The sequence below is a fragment of the Lonchura striata genome, chromosome 35, assembly GCF_050655825.1.
Source record: "Lonchura striata isolate lonStrDom1 chromosome 35, ASM5065582v1, whole genome shotgun sequence".
NCBI classification, from domain to species: Eukaryota; Metazoa; Chordata; class Aves; order Passeriformes; family Estrildidae; genus Lonchura; species Lonchura striata.
Window position 1 is genome coordinate 1,823,226 of NC_140737.1, and position 23,469 is coordinate 1,846,694.

The window sequence follows — 23,469 nt, forward strand, 5'->3', positions numbered from 1 at the left end:
TCAGGTTTAGCTGGGTATTAATTACTCGGTGTTGAATTACCATCTGTTAAAGGTGGGGCAGTTATCCTGTTAATTGGGCACTTTTCTTTATCTCTTCCACAACCAATCCTCCCTCCAGAGAAGCATCTACTGTTAATGAGCTATTGAATGTCACTGCATGACTGATAAAAATTACATCATCTCATTGTAAAATGCTCCACCCAGAGGGAGGGGCCAAGCATTCCTACCTGGATATAATCTGATGTTTGGAACACCAAATCAGCCTTTTCCCACCGGATTCCCAGAGGAGCAGCTTTCTTCCTTACTGGATTCCCAGGCCCATCTACACCACCACTTGACCTTCAGAGGAAGACTACATCCTTCTACAGGATTACTGCTTCAACAGAACCACAGCTGTCACTCCAGGAGCACTGAGCCACCATTTAATGGGACTGCTACCACCACCCTGACCCTCAGGGTGTCAGGTCATATTCTGACTCTTTCAGTCGTTTGGGGATTTATTTTGTTTGTACTATTGCATTCGTACTTTTAGTTTTCCCAGTAAAGAACTGTTATTCCTATTCCCATATCTTTGCCTGAGAGCCTTTTAATTTCAAAATTATAATTCAGTGGGGGGGTTTACATTTTTCATTTCACAGGAAACTCCCGCCTTCCTTAGCAGACACCTGTCTTTTCAAACCAAGACAAAATGTCATCCATATAATGTCGGATGATGGCATCTGGGATGGCCTTTCAGATGGAAGACAGGACATGGGCCACGTACCACTGGCATATAGACAGCGAGTTTTGCATTCTTTGGGGGAGGACTCACCAGTGGTACCTCTTCCGTCGTGCCTGTCTGATCAGGGAGGGGACTGGAAAGGCAAATCTGGGAGCATGTTGAGAATGGAAAGGGATGCTAAAAAAGCAGTCTTTGATATCAATGGCTGCCAGTGTCCAGTCACGAGGAACATGGAGGGAAAAGGAAGACTGCAAGGGACCCAAGTCCTCAATGACCTTATTAATTTTACAAAGGCCATGGAAGAGCCTCCACCTGTCCTTGCCAGGCTTTTTAAGAACAAAAACAGGGGAATTCCAAGGGCTGTTGGTAGGTATGATGTGGCCCTTGGAAAGCTGCTCCTCCACAAGGAGCTCGAGGGTACATAATTTCTCCATTGAGAGGGGCCACTGATCCACTCATGCTGGGGTGTCAGTCTTCCAGGTGAGTAGTGTGTTGGTGCACTCTGCAGTGGCCCCAGCTAGAAATCCCAGGATGGAGGTGGGATTTCTAGCAGAGCTCCCCATTGAGACAATACATCCCTGCCCCACAGGGTGATGTCAGAGTGACTACAAATGGCCTGATGCTGGCAGTTTGACCCTCTGGTCCCTCTAGTATGATAGCATGTTTGCTTCTCATGGAGACAGCGGCTCCTCCAGTGCACAAGATGACTCCAGTGACAGGAGTCAGCTCCCTGTTTGGGGGCCATTTAGGTCGTGTGATAATAGTAATGTTGGCCCCTGTGTCCACCATCCCTTCTAGGTAGATGTTATTACCTTTATTTGACAGGCTGCACTCTATAAGGGGTTTTTCTTGGCCCATGATGTCAACCCAAAATGCCATCAGGTGCTCCAGGATATTGTCCCTGTTTAATAGCAATAAAATGGCTTGGGGGATCACAGTCTCTTTGCGCAGGAAGTATGGTGGTTTTGTACAGCAGACAGTGACTGTGATTTTGTTGGTTGGCCCAACAGGTTGTACTTGTTGGTATAACGTGTATTTAACTTGGTCCATCGTCCTGGCTTGTAAGATGAGCATGTATTCTATTTGCCATCTGTTGCAGGTGGGGCAGATATCTTCTGTTAAGCTGGGCAGTTTCCTTATCACTTCCAAGAACAATGTCTCCCTCCAAGGAGATATCTTCTGTTAATGGACCATTAAATTATTCACTGCATGACTGGCAAAGTTACATCATCCCATTGTGAGATGCTCCACCGAGAGAGAGGAACCAAGCCACCCTACCTGCATAAAATCAGCATTTTTGGGAAACCAAAGCAGCCTCTTCGCTGCATTCCCAGAGGAGCAGCTTCTTCTCTGCTAGATTCCTAGAGGAGCAGTTTCTTCCCTGCTGGATTCCCAGAGGAAGACTGGGCCCATCTATCACCAGACCTTCAGAGAAAACTATACCCTTCTACAGATCACTGCTTCAGCAGCAATTCATCTGCCACTCCAGGAGGAGCAGCCACCATTTAACTGGACTATTACCAGCACCCTGACTCCTCAGGGTGTCAGGTTTCTGACTCTATCAGTAGTTTTATTCATATTAATTAATTTTTTTTATTTAGTTTTTTTTCCTAGTAAAGAACTGTTATTCCCATTCCCACATCTTTGCCTGAGAGCCTTTTAATTTTGAAATTGTGGTAATTTGTAGGGAGGGGTTTACCGTTTCTGTTTCACAGGAGGCTCTTCCCTTCCTTCACAGATTCCTGTCTTTTCAAACCAAGACAGATTTTGGCGCCCAATGTGGGGCTCGAGGGCATTGAGAGGGAAAAAGCATTAACAGTTCTTAAGTAATTAAATTTTTTGTGTGTGTGTGTGTGTGTGTGTGCTGCTATAGACATATCTTTAAGTGTCACCATATGGTCTAGTTTACCTTGGTTTGGGTGGCATGTGGTTGCAGCTGTATTTCTCTTATTTGCAGGTCCTTATCTAAACATTGGTCCTATAACTAAGGCTACTGTGTCTGTTATCCAGTTTGGCTTATGGGTTAATAAGGTGAGGAATTCATGGATCTTTAATTCCCTCTGGAAGGCAGATACATGGATTCAGAGCTATCACACGCTATGTTTTTGGGGTTACTTTAATCATGGTACCTACTGTGAGGAAATGACACTGGGGGAAACTTTCTCCCAACTTTTTAACCATCTTTTTGGGTCTGCTTCACCAGTTTTCAAAGGGTTAAGATCCACTCTAAGTGCTAATGATATCACACAATTGGTAGTGTTGCTGATATGCCTGTCAAGCCTGTTATATTTAGCACTCAGAGATAAGGGAAGACTAACCTGGATAACCACCCTGACACCTACACCAGAGACTGGAGATGCTGCTGCCCCGGAGCCTGACCCTGCCCCACAGCCCACCTCAGAAATGAGCCACACAGATTGGGTGAGGGTTCTGGTTAAGGAGATACTGAAGCGATATGCGGAATAAATAAATAGACTCCACAACTCAATGTAGTTATGAAATAGGTATGTATGACAGCGCCCGGCACAAGTAAGACAGCTCTCCAAAATCTTGTGCTCCGAGCTGGAGTTTGTCCCACAATTTTATTCACAAAGGTGTTTCATATGCAATACATTACACAACTTTTCTATGCATATTCAACCCCTGGCCCCACCTGTCTTCGCCTCTCATGCTAAATAGGTCCACGCCATTCTGGGCATGCGTGGTTTTTTGTGGTGGTCTTTACGGGGGTCTCTGATGGCCTTTTGAGGCTGAAACCATAGTCTTCTTCTGCATTAAACTTTTGAACTCTTCTCCTCTGCGCATGCGCTTTTGGTCTTCTGCTCTGTTATCTGGATAAGTCCATCATCCTTGACAGAGGGGCCTCCTTATCTGAGTTCTTTGCATTCCTGATCTTCTCTGGTATTTGTCTTTATGCAAGAAGCTTTAAAGATTTTTTTTTTTTCTCTCTCTTTCCTATGCCTTTTGCGCCATGGCAGAGGTTTCTTAAAATTCAACACATGATTCTACAAACATGATACATTCATTTTGATACATTCATTTTTGATACATTCATTTTTGATACATTCATTTTGTTAGCTCAAGTGATCTCTGGAAGATCTCTTATTTCAATACGAGAGATGCTGAAGGAGTGCATTTCCCCAGCTGGTGAGAAACCTGCTCCTTGCCTTGAGGAGGGACAGTCTAATAGTACAGCTGTGGAACCCACAGATTTTACAACTGCCCAGGTGCCAGCAGAACCACAAAGGCAGTCACAGCCAGCAGAAGTTGTCTTGGTAGAAACAAGGAGGTCTAAGATGAAAGCAGAGCGCCCAGATAGGGGTAGGAATGGAGGAACCTCACAACCCACAGGGGAGCCAGAGGTTGCGATCATCACCAAGTGCCTGACGTACGAAAGTCTCAGTAATCTGCACAAAGACATTGTAGGGCGACGTCGTGAGGCTTATACTACCTGGTTACTCCAGGTCTAGGACCTTATGGGTACAGGCGTGCAGCTGGACGGTGGTGAGGCAAGGAACTTGGGACCCTTGACCCAGGACTCAGGTGTGAATCAGATTTTTGTACGGGAGCCAGGGTCACTTTTCCTCTGGGAGTGGCTTTTAATGAGTGTCAGGGAGAGGTTTGTCCACAGGGAGAGAATGCAGGAGCACCATCATAGAATGTGCTGGAAGACCCTTGAGGAAGGGATCCAACAGCTGAGGGAAGTGGCAGTATTGGAGGTACTCTTTGGGAAGGATGGACAGCATAATAATGACCCCGACAAGGTCAGGTGCACAGGGCAAATGCTGTGGAGTCTGGCAAATCTTGGGCCATCTCAATACACCACTTTCATTGCAACAATCAATGCTGACACTCACCGAGAGACAGTGGGCTCTGTTGCCAACAAACTTAGGAATTATGAGAGTATGATCAATGGCCCAATGCAGGCTCATATCTCAGCTGTGATTAAGAAGTTCAAAGAGGAGATGAAGGAGGATATGAGGAAGGTTAATGCAGCACCTGTGCGAGTCATAAGCCCCAAAGTCAGAGCCCAACATTATCCAGCTAGACAGAGAAGGTCCACCCTAAGGGCTAATCTGTGGTTCTTCCTGTGACCATGGAGAAGACATAGGGAGGTGGGATGGGAAACCCACTTTTGTTCTGGCAGCACGGGTGTGTCAACTCAAGGAGGGAAACTCTAACTGGGGGAGTTCCACCAAAGTGAAGGTAGCCTCAACCTCCCATGACCAAGCTTTTGGGTACGATCTGTCAGATCCCCTTGAAGGAACCTCTAGTATGATGCCTCTGGTTATCAGGGTAGAGATGCCACCTACAAGTGGGCACAAGAATGAGGGGTGGATCTAACCATAAACAGTATTTCTCAGGTCATCCATGACTCTGAGACCTGTGCTGCCATCAAACAGGCCAAGCGGGTGAAGCCCCTGTGGTATGGTGGGCGGGGGTCCAAGTACAAGTATGGGGAAGCCTGGCAGATTGACTACATCACACTGCCCCAGACACACCAAGGCAAGCGCTACGTGCTGACCATGGTGGAAGCCACCACTCGATTGCTGGAGACCTACCCTGTGCCTCATGTCACTGGCCCGGAACACCATCTTAGGCCTAGAAAAGCAAGTCCTGTGGAGACATGGCACCCCTGAGAGAACTGAGTCTGACAAGGGCACCCATTTCAAGAATGTCCTTATCAACACCTGGGCCAGAGCACATGGTATCGAATGGATATATCATATTCCCTAACATGCTCCAGCTACCAGCAAAGTTGAACAGTGCAACGGACTCCTTAAGACTACCCTCAAGGGACTTGGTGGGGGAACATTTAGAAACTGGGAAATGAACCTGGCAAAAGCAACCTGGATGGTCAACACCCGAGGGTCCATCAATCGAGCTGGTCCCGCCCAGTCAGAACCCTTGCACACAGTAGATGGAGATAAAGTCCCTGTGGTACATATGAAAGGTATTTTAGGAAAAACTGTTTTGATTAATCCCACCCCAGGCAAAGACAAACCCATCCGTGGGATTGTTTTTGTTTTGGTGGGTAATACAGAAAGATGGGGAAACTCATTGCGTACCACAGGTAAACCTGGTCTTAAGTGAGAACTGGGTGTAAGATTTCATTGTGATGCAGATGGAAATAGAATAACGGGTGGATGATGTCCGGGCTTGTAAGATAAGCATGTGTTTTATTTGCCATCTGTTGGAGGTGGGGCAGGTATCTTCTGTTAAGGTGGGCAGTTTCCTTATCACTTCCAAGAACAATGTCTCCCTTCGGAGAGGTATCTTCTGTTAATGGACCATTAAATGTCTGCACTACATCATCCCATTGTGAGATGCTCCACCCAGAGGGAGGAGCCAAGCACCCCTACCTGCATAATATTAGCACTTTTTGGGACATCAGGACAGCCTGAATTCCCAGAGGAGTAGCTTCTTCTCTGCTGGATTCCCAGAGAAGCAGTTCTTCCCCGCTGGATTCCCAGAGGAAGACTGGGCCCATCTACTCTATCACCAGACCTTCCGAGAAAACTACACCCTTCTACAGGATCACCACTCCAGCAGCATTTCATCTGCCACTCCAGGAGGAGCAGCCACCATTTAACTGGACCATTACCAACACCCTGACTCCTCAGGGTGTCAGGTTTTTGACTCTATCACTAGTTTTGTTTGTAATAACTGCATTTTTTTTTTTAATTTAGTTTTTTCCTAGTAAAGAACTGTTATTCCCATTCCCACATCTTTGCCTGAGAGCCTTTTAATTTTGAAATTGTAATTCAGAGGGAGGGGGTTTACCTTTTCCATTTCATAGGAGGGTCTTACCTTCCTTCACAGACTCCTGTCTTTTCAAACCAAGACATTGCATCAGCCCATTCACGGAAAATGGCTAAAGATGTCTCTAGAACTTCACTGCTTTCACTGCTGCTTTTGTAACTCTTGGTATACCACCTGAAGTAAAGACAATGGCCCAGCTTATACTTCCTGCTGAGTTGCTACCTTTTTTGCCTTATGGGGAATTATGCACAAAACAGGTATTCCTCATTCCTCAAAAGGCCAATCTGTCACTGAATGGGCTCATGGCTCCCTCAAGCGTCTCTTGGCACAATAGAAATGGGGGAGCAGAGAGAACAAGCCTTCGTATTATAATCAGCTGAGTATCCATTACGGCTGTGCAATCGTGTTTCCTTAACTGGGTCTTTGGGATTTTGAAATAAGGGAGTGGGTGTAAGGGAGGAAGAAAGCTGTCTTCCTCAAGGTAAACTCTTCACCCATGGCCAGTTTGCAGGACTTTTTGATCTGCTGGTCACGGTAGCCTCTCCTAACTGCTTTATTCTTAAGGCAAGGTATTTCCATGGTCTCTGCTCCTTCACAATTCCTACATCTATCCCTGTCACTCCTAGCTCTACTTTTCAATATATTTGCTACTCTTTAACTAAGGCATGTGATTTTTGCTAGCTAACTTGACTTCTTAACTAATTTTAGAATCTTAACTAAAATACGTAATCTTCTGCTATCTCAGTTATATTCCCAGCTGTCCCCTCGACTCATCCACAGTTTTCAATTATCCTAAATACATTTCCAGCTGACCCCTTGGCTCATTACGATGAGATAGGAGTGGAAACCACTTCCTACACTTGGGACACACATAGGGCCTCTCCCTGGTGTGAATCTTGTGGTGATTGATGAACTTGGAGATCTGCCCAAAGCCTTTCCCACACTCCCCAAACTTGTAGGGCAAATTGATTCCCCATCTGGATCACCTGGTGCCACATCAAGTCTGACCTCTGGAGCTCCGGCAGAGGCCCTTCCCACATTCCAAGCACTTGTGGGGCTTCTGCCCGCCATGAGTCGTCTCCACCATCTCTGAGTGCCAAATGGATCTCTGGCTGACTTCTAGGCACAGAGGGGCTCTTACCTCCTCACAACTCCCAGGGCTGGGTTTGCAGATCCTTCTTGTGTGGGATGCTGTCCTAGGTTGACTGTATGAAGCCTTTATCCCCAATCGTCTGCCATGTTCATGTTGAATAATAAGTTCTACACCTTTAAGACTTGTTCCAGGAGGGAAGAGGGGGGTGGGAAGAAGCGCGGAGTTTGTTTTCAAGAACTGCACTCATTCCTCCACATTCCTGCTCCTGGACTGAGTTTCTGCGTATAGACGGACAACGAGACTGAGCTCTCCTTTGTTTTTTTTCCTAGTCTAGTTAGCTTTAGCTAGCTGAGGCAAAGAAGTTCCCTGGACTGTGGTTTGTTCCCTTTCTCTGGACCTGCTCTGGACTGCACACCAGAAGAGCAGCAGCGCTGGTGGCCCAGCGGCCGGGCCTGGGCCATGGCATTTCCAGCGCCGGAGGGACTGATCAGAGACTGAGTGAGCCCAGCTGCGACCTGAGGGATCTTTCTGGGATTGTCTCTCTCTTGGAGTGGCAAGAAGTTTTGTTGTTCAATATTGTCTAAGTTTGCTAGTTTAATAAACAGGTTTTCTTCCACTTTTCTCCAAAGAGGTATCTTTCACGAACTGGTTGGGGGAGGGGCCAATTGAATCTGCTTTCTGGAAAGAACCCTTTTGGGGGTCTTTCCCTAAATTTGTCCTGAACCAGGACAGGCCGGATGCAGCTCCATGGATCACTCAGGTGGTGATTCCTGTCAGGATGAGAGAGGATCACAGTGTCACCCTGTCCCTGTCCCCATTCCACAGGACAGATGTGGCTGGAGCCCATGGGGAGCGGGACCTGCTCCAGAATCCCACCTGATCCCACCCCAATCCTGCTCCATCCCATCCCATCCCATCCCATCCTGCCCTGATCCTGCTCCATCCACCCCACCCAATCCTGCACTGGAATCTCTCCCTGATCCCACTCCATCACTCCTGCCCCAATCCCGCTCCATCCATCACAAATTATCTCACTCCAGAACCCAGCCCCAATTCCACTCTACAATTCCCCCTGATCCCACTCTGGACCCCTGCTCTGATCCAGAATTCTTCCCTGATCCCAGTCCATCCATCCTGCCCTGATCCCCCTCGAATCCCACCCTGATCCTGCTCTGTACTTGCAGCTGAGCCATTAATTCCCACATCCTTTCCTGCAGAAAGAGAAGATCCATGAGATTCCATCATAGATCACACACTGGGATTAACCCCAGGATCCATCCTGTGATCCGCACAGAGGGGACCCAGAACTGGATCTGCCACTGGAACTCACCGGCTGCCACGTTGTATCCACTCCTGTCCCTCTTCCCTGTGGAAACAAAGTGGGATCAGCCTCGGTGGCACAGGATTCCCAGAACAGTGTGGCTGGATCCGTGCCCCTTCCCAACCCCCATCCCATGTGTTACCGGATTGGAGCTTCCAGACACCGACTGCAATGAGGACAGCAAGGATGGCAGCGATGATGGACACAGCGACCGCCACGGTGAGATTGCTGCCAGACTTCGGCTCTGGGAAACGTGGGATAGTGAGGATGGGAATCCCCATTTGGAAATTCCAAATTCCCAATTCCCACATTCCCAGCCTCACCCCAAGCGAAGATCCCGGGCTCCAGCATTCCAGGATGATCCACCCTGCACCGGTACTGCTCCCGCTCCTCCGGCAGCGCCTCGATCCTGGCCCAGGTGTGGAAGGTGCCGTCGCTGTTGGGAACGATCCCGCCCCACTCCGTCTCCTGATTCAAGGTTGTATTCTCCTTCATCCAGCTGACTGCAATGGTGTTGGGGTAGAATCCGTACGCGTGGCAGGACAGGATCAGCGTCCCATGTTCCTCTTTTCCAGACACGTGGACATCAGGGGGCTCTGGAATGGGATAATTACGGAATTCATGCACGGAATTCCACGGGAATGGCATTGGGGCGAGCTCTGCCCATGGAATTCCCATTAGAATGGGACTGGGGTGAGCTGTACCCATGGAATTCCCAGTGGAATGGGATGAGAGTGAGATCTGACCATGGATTTCCATGGGAATGGGATGGGGGTGAGATCTACCCTTGGAATTCCCACAGGAATTACCGTGTTCCCAAGTTCTCCATTCCCAAATCCCCGCAGGAATTCTGCTCCCACCTTTGCGCTCCAGCTCCTTCTGCCCGTATCCAACGTATTTCCGGAGCCATTCCGGGCAGACGTGCTTCAGGTAATTCGTCCGCCTCTCAGCCACCTCCTCCTGCTCCAAGCGTCTCCTGGTGATCTCGGCAGCGCTGTCGGCCGCCACGAATCTCCCGGATCCCAGGTCAAAGGAGATGAAATCCCGCCCGTCGTAGCCATACCGCTCAGATCCATGGACAGTCCCGTCGGACAGGAGGTCACAGCCATAAACTGTCAACACTGTATGGAGACCTGGGGGGATTGTACCACAGAGACCCATGGAATTGTGTCCCGGCCACACAGAGCCCCATCCCAGCCCTATGGAGCCCCAGAGTCTGATGGAGACCCACAGAGCCTCATTCCAGCCCCCTGGATCCCCATGGATCCACGTCCCAACCCCACGGATCCCATCCCAGCCCTACAGATCCTATCCCAGCCCCACGGATCCCATCCCAGCCCCACAGATCCCATTCCAGCCCCATGGATCCACATCCCAGCCCCACAGATCCCATCCCAGCCCCACAGATCCACATCCCAACCCCATGGATCCCATCCCAGCCCCACAGATCCCATCTCTTGCCCCATGGATCCACATCCCAGCCCCATAGATCCTATCCCAGCCCCACAGATCCACATCCCAACCCCATGGATCCCATCCCAGCCCCACAGATCCCATCTCTTGCCCCATGGATCCACATCCCAGCCCCACGGATCCCATCCCAGCCCCACAGATCCACATCCCAACCCTATGGATCCCATCCCAGCCCCACAGATCCACATCCCAACCCTATGGATCCCATCCCAGCCCCACAGATCCTATCCCAGCCCCAGAGATCCACATCCCAGCCCCACAGATCCTATCCCAGCCCCAGAGATCCACATCCCAGCCCCACAGATCCTATCCCAGCCCCACAGATCCATATCCCAGCCCGATAGATCCTATCCCAGCCCCATAGATCCTATCCCAGCCCCACAGATCCCATCTCTAGCCTCATGGATTCACATTCCAGCCCCACTGATCCCATCCCAGCCCCATGGATCACAAGATATTCCATCCCAGCCTAGTGGATCCCCATTTCAGCCCCTGGAAACCCTGTGAATTCACATTAGAGGCCTATAGATCCCATCCCAGCCCAGCCCTATAGATCTCCATCTCAACCGCACAGATCCCCATTCCACCCCACAGATGCCATCCCAGCCCCACAGGTCCCATCCCAGCCCCAGAGATCCCATTCCATCCCCATGGATCCCATTCCACCCCACAGATCCCATCCCAATGCCAGAGTTCCCACCCCAGCCCCACAGATTCCCATTCCACCCCACAGATCCCATCCCAGCCCCACAGATCTCATCCCAGCTCTACAGATCCCCATTCCACCCCACAGGTCCCATCCCAGCCCCACAGATCCCATCCCAGCCCCACAGATCAAATCCCAGCCCCACAGATCCCCATTCCACCCCACAGATCCCATCCCAGCCCCACAGATCCCCATTCCACCCCACAGATCCCATCCCAGCCCCACAGATTCAACCCCAGCCCCAGAGTTCCCATCCCAGCCCCACAGATCCCATCCCAGCCCCACAGATCCACATCCCAACCCCATGGATCCCATCCCAGCCCCACAGATCCCATCTCTTGCCCCATGGATCCACATCCCAGCCCCACGGATCCCATCCCAGCCCCACAGATCCACATCCCAACCCTATGGATCCCATCCCAGCCCCACAGATCCACATCCCAACCCTATGGATCCCATCCCAGCCCCACAGATCCTATCCCAGCCCCAGAGATCCACATCCCAGCCCCACAGATCCTATCCCAGCCCCAGAGATCCACATCCCAGCCCCACAGATCCTATCCCAGCCCCACAGATCCATATCCCAGCCCGATAGATCCTATCCCAGCCCCATAGATCCTATCCCAGCCCCACAGATCCCATCTCTAGCCTCATGGATTCACATTCCAGCCCCACTGATCCCATCCCAGCCCCATGGATCACAAGATATTCCATCCCAGCCTAGTGGATCCCCATTTCAGCCCCTGGAAACCCTGTGAATTCACATTAGAGGCCTATAGATCCCATCCCAGCCCAGCCCTATAGATCTCCATCTCAACCGCACAGATCCCCATTCCACCCCACAGATGCCATCCCAGCCCCACAGGTCCCATCCCAGCCCCAGAGATCCCATTCCATCCCCATGGATCCCATTCCACCCCACAGATCCCATCCCAATGCCAGAGTTCCCACCCCAGCCCCACAGATTCCCATTCCACCCCACAGATCCCATCCCAGCCCCACAGATCTCATCCCAGCTCTACAGATCCCCATTCCACCCCACAGGTCCCATCCCAGCCCCACAGATCCCATCCCAGCCCCACAGATCAAATCCCAGCCCCACAGATCCCCATTCCACCCCACAGATCCCATCCCAGCCCCACAGATCCCCATTCCACCCCACAGATCCCATCCCAGCCCCACAGATTCAACCCCAGCCCCAGAGTTCCCATCCCAGCCCCACAGATCCCATCCCAGCCCCACAGATCCACATCACAACCACATGGATCCCATCCCAGCCCCACAGATCCCATCTCTAGCCCCATGGATCCACGTCCCAACCCAATGGATCCCATCCCAGACCCACAGATCCAATCCCAGACCCCATATCCCATCTCTAGCCTCATGGATTCACATTCCAGCCCCACAGATCCCAGACCAGCCCCATGGATCCTCATCCCAGCCTCCCAGATTCCATCCCAGCACCATGGGTCCCCAATCCAGCCCCACGGATCACAAGATATTCCATCCCCGCCGAATGGATCCCCATTTCAGCCCCTTGGATCCCTGTGAATCCACAGCTCAGACCCACAGATACCATCCCAGACCCATGGATACTCATCCAAGCACTACAGATCCCATCCCAGCCCAACAGATTCAATCCCAGCCCCATGGATCACAAGATATTCCATCCCAGCCTAGTGGATCCCCATTTCAGCCCCTGGAAGCCCTGTGAATTCACATTAGAGGCCTATAGACCCCATCCCAGCCCAGCCCTATAGATCTCCATCTCAACCCCACAGATCCCCATTCCACCCCACAGATGCCATCCCAGCCCCACAGGTCCCATCCCAGCCCCAGAGATCCCATTCCATCCCCATGGATCCCATTCCACCCCACAGATCCCATCCCAATGCCAGAGTTCCCACCCCAGCCCCACAGATTCCCATTCCACCCCACAGATCCCATCCCAGCCCCACAGATCTCATCCCAGCTCTACAGATCCCCATTCCACCCCACAGGTCCCATCCCAGCCCCACAGATCCCATCCCAGCCCCACAGATCAAATCCCAGCCCCACAGATCCCCATTCCACCCCACAGATCCCATCCCAGCCCCACAGATCCCCATTCCACCCCACAGGTCCCATCCCAGCCCCACAGATTCAACCCCAGCCCCAGAGTTCCCATCCCAGCCCCACAGATCCCATCCCAGCCCCACAGATCCACATCACAACCCCATGGATCCCATCCCAGCCCCACAGATCCCATCTCTAGCCCCATGGATTCACGTCCCAACACAATGGATCCCATCCCAGACCCACAGATCCAATCCCAGACCCCATATCCCATCTCTAGCCTCATGGATTCACATTGCAGCCCCACAGATCCCAGACCAGCCCCATGGATCCTCATCCCAGCCTCCCAGATTCCATCCCAGCACCATGGGTCCCCAATCCAGCCCCACTGATCCCATCCCAGCCCCATGGATCACAAGATATTCCATCCCCGCCGAATGGATCCCCATTTCAGCCCCTTGGATCCCTGTGAATCCACAGCTGAGACCCACAGATACCATCCCAGACCCATGGATACTCATCCAAGCACTTCAGATCCCATCCCAGCCCCACAGATCCCATCCCAGCCCCACAGATCCCCATTCCACCCCACAGATCCCATCCCAGCCCCACAGTTCCCATCCCAGCCCCACAGATCCCCATTCCACCCCACAGATCCCATCCCAGCCCCACAGTTCCCATCCCAGCCCCACAGATCCCCATTCCACCCCACAGATCCCATCCCAGCCCCAGAGATTCAACCCCAGCCCCACAGATCCCATTCCATCCCCACAGATGTTCATTCTACCCCACAGATCCCATCCCAGCCCCACAGATCCCATTCCATCCCCACAGATGCTCATTCTACCCCACAGATCCCATCCCAGCCCCACAGGTCCCATCCCAGCCCCACTGAATACACCCCAGCCCCACAGAACCCAATCCAACCCACAGATCCCATCCCAGCCCCACAGGTCCCATTCCATCCCCATGGATCCCATTCAATCCCCATGGATCCCGTTCCACCCCACAGTTCCCATCCCAGCCCCACAGATCCCATTCCACCCCACAGATCCCATCCCAGCCCCACAGATCCACATCCCAACCCTATGGATCCCATCCCAGCCCCACAGATCCACATCCCAACCCTATGGATCCCATCCCAGCCCCACAGATCCTATCCCAGCCCCAGAGATCCACATCCCAGCCCCACAGATCCTATCCCAGCCCCAGAGATCCACATCCCAGCCCCACAGATCCTATCCCAGCCCCACAGATCCATATCCCAGCCCGATAGATCCTATCCCAGCCCCATAGATCCTATCCCAGCCCCACAGATCCCATCTCTAGCCTCATGGATTCACATTCCAGCCCCACTGATCCCATCCCAGCCCCATGGATCACAAGATATTCCATCCCAGCCTAGTGGATCCCCATTTCAGCCCCTGGAAACCCTGTGAATTCACATTAGAGGCCTATAGATCCCATCCCAGCCCAGCCCTATAGATCTCCATCTCAACCGCACAGATCCCCATTCCACCCCACAGATGCCATCCCAGCCCCACAGGTCCCATCCCAGCCCCAGAGATCCCATTCCATCCCCATGGATCCCATTCCACCCCACAGATCCCATCCCAATGCCAGAGTTCCCACCCCAGCCCCACAGATTCCCATTCCACCCCACAGATCCCATCCCAGCCCCACAGATCTCATCCCAGCTCTACAGATCCCCATTCCACCCCACAGGTCCCATCCCAGCCCCACAGATCCCATCCCAGCCCCACAGATCAAATCCCAGCCCCACAGATCCCCATTCCACCCCACAGATCCCATCCCAGCCCCACAGATCCCCATTCCACCCCACAGATCCCATCCCAGCCCCACAGATTCAACCCCAGCCCCAGAGTTCCCATCCCAGCCCCACAGATCCCATCCCAGCCCCACAGATCCACATCACAACCACATGGATCCCATCCCAGCCCCACAGATCCCATCTCTAGCCCCATGGATCCACGTCCCAACCCAATGGATCCCATCCCAGACCCACAGATCCAATCCCAGACCCCATATCCCATCTCTAGCCTCATGGATTCACATTCCAGCCCCACAGATCCCAGACCAGCCCCATGGATCCTCATCCCAGCCTCCCAGATTCCATCCCAGCACCATGGGTCCCCAATCCAGCCCCACGGATCACAAGATATTCCATCCCCGCCGAATGGATCCCCATTTCAGCCCCTTGGATCCCTGTGAATCCACAGCTCAGACCCACAGATACCATCCCAGACCCATGGATCCTCATCCAAGCACTTCAGATCCCATCCCAGCCCCACAGATTCAATCCCAGCCCCATGGATCACAAGATATTCCATCCCAGCCTAGTGGATCCCCATTTCAGCCCCTGGAAGCCCTGTGAATTCACATTAGAGGCCTATAGACCCCATCCCAGCCCAGCCCTATAGATCTCCATCTCAACCCCACAGATCCCCATTCCACCCCACAGATGCCATCCCAGCCCCACAGGTCCCATCCCAGCCCCAGAGATCCCATTCCATCCCCATGGATCCCATTCCACCCCACAGATCCCATCCCAATGCCAGAGTTCCCACCCCAGCCCCACAGATTCCCATTCCACCCCACAGATCCCATCCCAGCCCCACAGATCTCATCCCAGCTCTACAGATCCCCATTCCACCCCACAGGTCCCATCCCAGCCCCACAGATCCCATCCCAGCCCCACAGATCAAATCCCAGCCCCACAGATCCCCATTCCACCCCACAGATCCCATCCCAGCCCCACAGATCCCCATTCCACCCCACAGGTCCCATCCCAGCCCCACAGATTCAACCCCAGCCCCAGAGTTCCCATCCCAGCCCCACAGATCCCATCCCAGCCCCACAGATCCACATCACAACCCCATGGATCCCATCCCAGCCCCACAGATCCCATCTCTAGCCCCATGGATTCACGTCCCAACACAATGGATCCCATCCCAGACCCACAGATCCAATCCCAGACCCCATATCCCATCTCTAGCCTCATGGATTCACATTGCAGCCCCACAGATCCCAGACCAGCCCCATGGATCCTCATCCCAGCCTCCCAGATTCCATCCCAGCACCATGGGTCCCCAATCCAGCCCCACTGATCCCATCCCAGCCCCATGGATCACAAGATATTCCATCCCCGCCGAATGGATCCCCATTTCAGCCCCTTGGATCCCTGTGAATCCACAGCTGAGACCCACAGATACCATCCCAGACCCATGGATACTCATCCAAGCACTTCAGATCCCATCCCAGCCCCACAGATCCCATCCCAGCCCCACAGATCCCCATTCCACCCCACAGATCCCATCCCAGCCCCACAGTTCCCATCCCAGCCCCACAGATCCCCATTCCACCCCACAGATCCCATCCCAGCCCCACAGTTCCCATCCCAGCCCCACAGATCCCCATTCCACCCCACAGATCCCATCCCAGCCCCAGAGATTCAACCCCAGCCCCACAGATCCCATTCCATCCCCACAGATGTTCATTCTACCCCACAGATCCCATCCCAGCCCCACAGATCCCATTCCATCCCCACAGATGCTCATTCTACCCCACAGATCCCATCCCAGCCCCACAGGTCCCATCCCAGCCCCACTGAATACACCCCAGCCCCACAGAACCCAATCCAACCCACAGATCCCATCCCAGCCCCACAGGTCCCATTCCATCCCCATGGATCCCATTCAATCCCCATGGATCCCGTTCCACCCCACAGTTCCCATCCCAGCCCCACAGATCCCATTCCACCCCACAGATCCCATCCCAGCCCCACAGATCCCACCCCAGCCCCACAGATCCCATTCCACCCCACAGGTCCCATTCCACCCCACAGGTCCCATCCCAGCCCCACAGGTCCCATCCCAGCCCCACAGGTCCCATCCTAGCCCAGAGTTCCCATCCCAGCCCCACAGATCCCATTCCACCCCACAGATCCCATCCCAGCCCCACAGATCCCACCCCAACCCCACAGATCCCATCCCAGCCCCACAGATCCCCATTCCACCCCACAGATCCCATCCCAGCCCCACAGATCCCCATTCCACCCCACAGATCCCATCCCAGCCCCACAGATCCCCATTCCACCCCACAGATCCCATCCCATCCCACAGATCAAATCCCGGCCCCACAGATCCCATTCCGGCCCCACAGACCCCCATTCCACCCCACAGATCCCATCCCAGCCCCACAGTTCCCATCCCAGCCCCACAGATCCCATTCCACCCCACAGATCCCATCCCAGCCCCACAGATCCCATTCCACCCCACAGATCCCATCCCAGCCCCACAGATCCCCATTCCATCCCCATGGATCCCACCCCAGCCCCACAGATCCCAACCCAGCCCCACAGATCCCCATCCCAGTCCACAGATCCCATCCCAGCCCCACAGATCCCATTCCACCCCACAGATCCCATCCCAGCCCCACAGTTCCCATCCCAGCCCCACAGATCCCCATTCCACCCCACAGATCCCACCCCAGCCCCACAGATCCCATCCCAGCCCCACAGATCCCCATTCCACCCCACAGATCCCATCCCAGCCCCACAGTTCCCATCCCAGCCCCACAGATCCCCATTCCACCCCACAGATCCCATCCCAGCCCCACAGAATCCACCCCAGCCCCACAGATCCCATTCCAACCCACAGATCCCACCCCAGCCCCACAGATCCCCATTCCAGCCCCACAGATCCCATTCCAGCCCCACAGATCCCACCCCAGTCCCACAAATCTCATCCCAGCCCCACAGATCCCCATTCCACCCCACAGATCCCATCCCAGCCCCACAGATCCCATTCCACCCCACAGATCCCATCCCAGCCCCACAGATCCCCATTCCACCCCACAGATCCCATCCCAGCCCCACAGATCCCATTCCACCCCACAGATCCCATCCCAGCCCCACAGATCCCCATTCCACCCCACAGATCCCCATTCCACCCCACAGATCCCATCCCAGCCCCACAGATGCCATTCCACCCCAGAGATCCCATCCCAGCCCCACAGATCCCCATTCCATCCCCATGGATCCCACCCCAGCCCCACAGATCCTATCCCAGCCCCACAGATCCCCATCCCAGCCCACAGATCCCATCCCAGCCCCACAGATCCCATTCCAGCCCCACAGATCCCCATTCCACCCCACAGATCCCCATTCCACCCCACAGATCCCATCCCACCCCCACAGATCCCATTCCACCCCACAGATCCCATCCCAGCCCCACAGATCCCATCCCAGCCCCACAGATCCCATTCCACCCCACAGATCGCATCCCAGCCCCACAGATCCCATTCCACCCCACAGATCCCATCCCAGCCCCACAGATCCCACCCCAGCCCCACAGATCCCATTCAATCCCCATGGATCCCGTTCCACCCCACAGACCCCATCCCAGCCCCACAGATCCCATTCAATCCCCACGGATCCCATTCCACCCCACAGATCCCATCCCAGCCCCACAGACCCCACTCACCCCCACTCTGGTTGTACCGCTCCCGCAGTGTCTCCAGGTTCCCGGCAGCCACGTGCTGGTTCCTCTCCCAGATCTGGGTCTGCCCATCCCAATATCCCGGCTCGGCTCCATCCTTTATCCACTGCGTCAGCGGCTCCACCCGGCCCCGCTCGCTGTCGTAGCGCGTGAAGGGGATCCCATCCACAAACCCAATGGACATGTACTGGGGGACCCCCGGGCTGGGCTCTGACACCGCCACGTGCAGGTAATGCAGGGAGTGGAGAACTGGGGGGAAACAGGAGATTTGGGGGGGTTGAGGGGGTCATGGATCAGTGAAAGGGGAACTGGGAGAGCTGGGAAGGGGTTTGGGGATGCTGGGGCCAAGGAAAGGGTGTGCAGAGGTGGGAGAGCTGGGATGGACAGGAAAGGGCGTGCAGGGGGGTCCTGGTGTCCAGGAATGAGGGCTCAGAGGGTTCCAGGGCTATGGAAGGAGCGTGCAGGGACTGGGAGAGGCGGGATGGGGGTTCCAGGGGATCCCTGTGCCCAGGAAAGGGCATCCAGGGGTCCCCAGTGCCAAGGAAAGAGGGGGCACAAGGTGGGCAGACCTGGGAATAGGAGGCTCAGGGGTCCTTGATGTAGAGGTAAGGGGGGGCTGGGGGCTGAGAAAAGCAGGAATGGGGGCCATGGGGGCTCAGAGACAAGGAAAAGGGGGGTCTGGGGAATGGGGAAGCCAGAATGGATGGGAAAAGGAGGCAGGCAAAGGGGAACTGGTAATGGATAAGAGGGTGCAGGGAGGTGCCAGCGCCCAGAACTGGAAATTCAGGAGGGTCCCAGGGCCCACAATCCCCCTGGGACCCTCCCGGACCCCCTAGAGCCCCTCCACAAGACATTCTAGGAGTGAAGAACGGGGGGAACACAGAGACTGGGGAGCTGGGGGCATCCAAGGTCAGAAGTGGAACTGGGAGAGTCAGAAGGGTCTAAGGTTCAAAGAAGGGACTGGGAGAGGCAGGATGGGATCCAGGGTGTCCCTGGGCCCACAAAAGGGGGTCTAAAGGTCCCCGGTGTTGAGAGAAGTAGGGTCTGGGAGCTGGGAAAGGCAGGAATGGGGAGCCAGCGGGTCCCTGGTCTCGGGAAAGGGGGGCCTGGGGCTGGGAGAGGCGGGCGGATCCCGGGGACGAAGCTTCGGAGACGGGAAAGAGACCGAGGGAACGTGGGGGGATGGGACGGCTGAAAAGGGGAATTCCAGGGAGATCATCTGGATTCCTCTGGATCCCTGCAGTGGCCCCCCGAGATCCCTGGGGACCCCGGGACCCTCTGGGACCCCGTTTCGGGAAGTGGTGGGAGTGGGAAGCAGGAGAGACACGGAAAGTTGGGAGATCTGGGGGGAACAAAGATCAAGGAAAACGGCGGGTCTGGGGTCTGGGAAAAGCAGGATGGCCGGAAAAGGGAGAGCAGGGAGTCCCCGAGCACTGTGGGGGTGCAGGGGGATCCCTTTCCCGGATAAGGGGGTGCAGGAGGGTCCCAGTACCAGGAAATGGAGATTCAGGGGTCTCCCAGTGCCCAGGAACGGGGGGTCAGAGAGGATTCCCTGCCCAGGAATGGGGGTTCAGGGGGGATCCTGTCCACGATTTGGGGTTCAAAGGGATCCTGACCCCCAGGAATGGGAGATCCGGTGGGTCCCGGGGCTGGATAAGGGGCTGCAGAGGGGTCCCACTGCCAGGAAATGGATGTTCATGGGGTCGATGCCGAGGAATGGGGGTTCAGGAGGGTTTCCCTGCTCAGGAATGGGGGTTCAGGGGATTCTCTTCCCAGAATTCGGGGTTCAAATGAGTCCCGGTGCCGGATAAGAGGGTACAGGGGGGTACCGGTGTCGGAAATGGGCGTTCAAGGGGGTCCCGATGCTCAGGAATGGGGGCTCAGTGGATTCTGAGGCCCGGGAATGGCGATTCAGGGGGGTTTCTCTGACCAGGAATGAGGATTCAGGGGGATCCCAATGACAGATAAGGCGGTACAGGGGGTTCCGGTGCTGGCGAAGGGGATTGAAAGTGGTCAGTGGATCCAAGATGGGGTTCAGGGGAGCTCCCCTGCCCGGTAATAGAAGTTCAGGAGGATCCCGGAGCCCGGAAATGGAAGTTCAGGGGGTCCTGGTTTCGGGGTTCCCACTCACCTTTCGTCGTGCTCCCCGGGTCCGCCAGGAGCCCCAGGAGCCCCAAGAGCAGCCCCAGCCGCAGCGCTGGAGCCATGGCGCTGCTCCGCTGCAGCCCCGAGCACTGCCCTGGCCCCGCCCCGGCCCTGGCCCCGCCCCCAGAGCCGCCTCCGGCCCCGCCATTGGCTCCGCTATTTCCTGTCCACCAATGGCAGCTGGCTCTGGTACTGACGTCACCGGTCGCCGGGTAGATCCCGGCCTCACAGGTTGGGACGCGGAAACGAAAGTGACCGGGGAGGGCGCGAGGGAAGGGGGACGGGGGAATTCCACAGAATTCCTCCGGATCCCTCTGGATCCCCGCTGCGACCGCCCTGGAGCCCTCTGAGAACCACCTGGGGACCCCTGGGACCCCCCTTAAGAAAGCGCCGGGAGTGGAGAACTGGGGGTCACGGAAATTTGGGAGCTCTGGGGGTGCAAAGGTGAAGGAAGAGGGCGAGTTTGGGGCCTGGGAGGGGCGGGATGCCCAGGGAGGTGGGCAGGGGGTACCAGAACACGGGAAGAGGGTCCAGGACGGGATCCCAGTCGCGGATAAGGGGGTGCAGGGGGTCCCTATGCCCAGAACCTGAGGTTCAGGGGTTCTCCGGTCAAGAAAAGGGGGGTGAGGGCAATGGGGGACCAGGGGGTCCCCGGGCCCAGGAAAGGGGTGCACGGGGCCCCGCTGTTGAGGAAGGTGGTGGGTGGGGGCTGGGGAAGGCAGAAGTGGGGGTCCAGGGGGTGCCGGGCTCAAGGAAAAGCGGGGGCTGGGGCTGGGAGAGGTGTCAGCGTCTCCCAAGCTGCGTCCCCGGGATCCGCTAAAGCGAGACCGGGGAAAGGGGAATTCCAGGGGATTCATTTGGATCCCACTGGATCCTCGCTGAGATACCCTGGGGCGTGGGGGGAACGCTCCGGGAGCCCCTGGAACCCCTTCCAGGAAACGCCGGGAATGGAAAATTGGGAGGACACAAAAATTTGGGAGATCTGGGCGTCCAAAAGCCGAGGAAAAGGCGGGACTGGGGCCTGGGAAGGGCGGGATGGCCGGGAATGGGGGTGCAGGGGGTCCCAGAGCACTGACGGGGGTGCGGGGAGATCCCAGTCCCGAGTTAGGGGGTGCAGGGGGGTCCCGTTGCTGGAGAAGGGAGTACAGGGGATTCCCCGTGCTCGAAAATGGGGGTTCAGGGTGTTCCTGTGCCGGGAAATGCGAGTTCAGGGGGAGTTTCCTTCCCGGAATTCGGGGTTCAAGGGAGTCTCCATGATCGCGTTTCCGGGGGCGCCGGTGACCAGAAGTGGGGGTTCAGGGGTGTCCCGGTGCCAGGTGAGGGGGTACAGGAGTGTCCCGGTGCTCCCGAAGGGGTTGCAGGGGGGTCGGGGTGGCCGTAAATGGGCGCTCAAGGGGGTCCACGTGCTCAGGAATGGGGGTTCAGGGGGATCTCGTTGCCGGATAAGGGGGTGCAGGGGCGTCTCGATGCTGGGGAGGGGGATTGAGGTTCGGAGGGCTTCCCCTGCCCGGGAACGGGGATTTAGAGGGGTCCCGGTGCCCGGAAATGGAAGTTCAGGGGGTCCGGGAGTTTCAGTTCTGGGGGGTCCCGGTTTCGGGGTTCCCACTCACCTTTCGTCGCGGCGCTCAGGTCCCCCAGGAGCCCCAGAAGCCCCAAGAACAGCCCCAGCGCCGGAGCCATCGCAGCCGCCCCGATCGCGGCTCTGGCGCAGCTGGAGAGACGCGAAAGCGAAAGTGCCGAGGGAGCGCTGGGGGAGGGGAAAAGGGGAGGGGAAAAGGGGGAATTGCAGGGAACGGACCGGGATCCCCTCCTGGCACCCCTCCGGATCCCTCGGGGATCCATCTGGGACCCTCCACGGCCGCGCCCTGCGGGACCCCCGGGCCGGGCCGTGCTGAGCTCCCGGGCCCTGCGCTCCAGCTCTGCCCGGACCCCGCTGGGCTCGGCCCAAAGCCGGGCAAGCACCGGGAGCAGCGGATCCCATTTTTCCTGCGGGTGCGGGTCTGACCCTCGGCGGAGCGGGACTGGGCGCTGGGACCTCGATCCCTGATTCCTTCTCTCTCTCTGCTGTTCTCTCCCGTTCCTTTGGGGGATCATAAATCCCAGAGCGGCTGCAGAGCCCCGTGCCCAGGCCGGGTTTCCCAGCAAAGGGAGGCATGGGGGTGATGTGCCCCGGGCTGGCTGGGAATGGGGGCCCGGGGGTCCCCGGGGTCACGGAAACGGGGCTGGGAGAGGAGGATACCCGGGAAAGGGGGTGCAGGGGGGTGTTGGTGCAGGATAAGGGAGTGCAGGGGGGTCCCAGTGCCCGGGAATGGGGTGAGGGAGGGCAGAATCTGAGGAATGGCAGTGGCTGCCGGGAAAGGACCAGGACAGGCTGGGATGGACTGGGACCGACTGGGAAAAGAACCCACTGGGAGCAGAACTGGGGCACCAGGGATCATACTGGGATATACTGGGACCCTACTGAGGGCCACCGGGAACAACTGGGAACATGCAGGGGACAGTTGATATACTGGGAGAGACTGGAAGTGGTTTGGATCATTCTGGGACTGACTGGAATCATACTGGGAGTGATCAGATCTGTAGTAGGGGTGAATAGGAGAAACTGGAATAAAGCAGGGGGCAACTGGGATCACACTGGGAGCAGCTGGTCCATGCTGGGGTCATACTGGGATC

At 55.7% G+C, this 23,469-nt stretch overlaps 1 protein-coding gene across 4 annotated transcripts; it reads right to left on the reverse strand.

Moving 5' to 3' along the window:
• Positions 1–3,284: 3,284 nt before the first annotated feature.
• On the reverse strand, positions 3,285–22,545 carry LOC146764242 (class I histocompatibility antigen, F10 alpha chain-like). 4 transcript variants are annotated; one of them, XR_014950913.1, is made up of 8 exons: positions 20,783–20,887; positions 18,637–18,900; positions 9,759–10,031; positions 9,222–9,494; positions 9,041–9,142; positions 8,908–8,943; positions 7,626–8,347; positions 3,285–6,658 (listed from the first exon to the last, which is right to left on the reverse strand). XR_014950913.1 is itself a non-coding variant. In XM_085565244.1 (7 exons), exons 1-7 carry the CDS (start codon positions 20,856–20,858, stop codon positions 8,334–8,336), a joined length of 1,038 nt encoding a protein of 345 aa, XP_085421370.1. In that variant the 5' UTR covers positions 20,859–20,887; the 3' UTR covers positions 3,285–8,333. The 4 variants fall into 4 exon arrangements, 3 of the variants coding, with proteins under 3 accessions (XP_085421370.1, XP_085421371.1, XP_085421369.1); XM_085565244.1 differs by having other exon boundaries at positions 3,285–8,347; XM_085565245.1 differs by lacking the exons at positions 3,285–6,658; positions 7,626–8,347; positions 20,783–20,887 and adding exons at positions 8,479–8,788; positions 22,407–22,545.
• Positions 22,546–23,469: the final 924 nt, after the last annotated feature.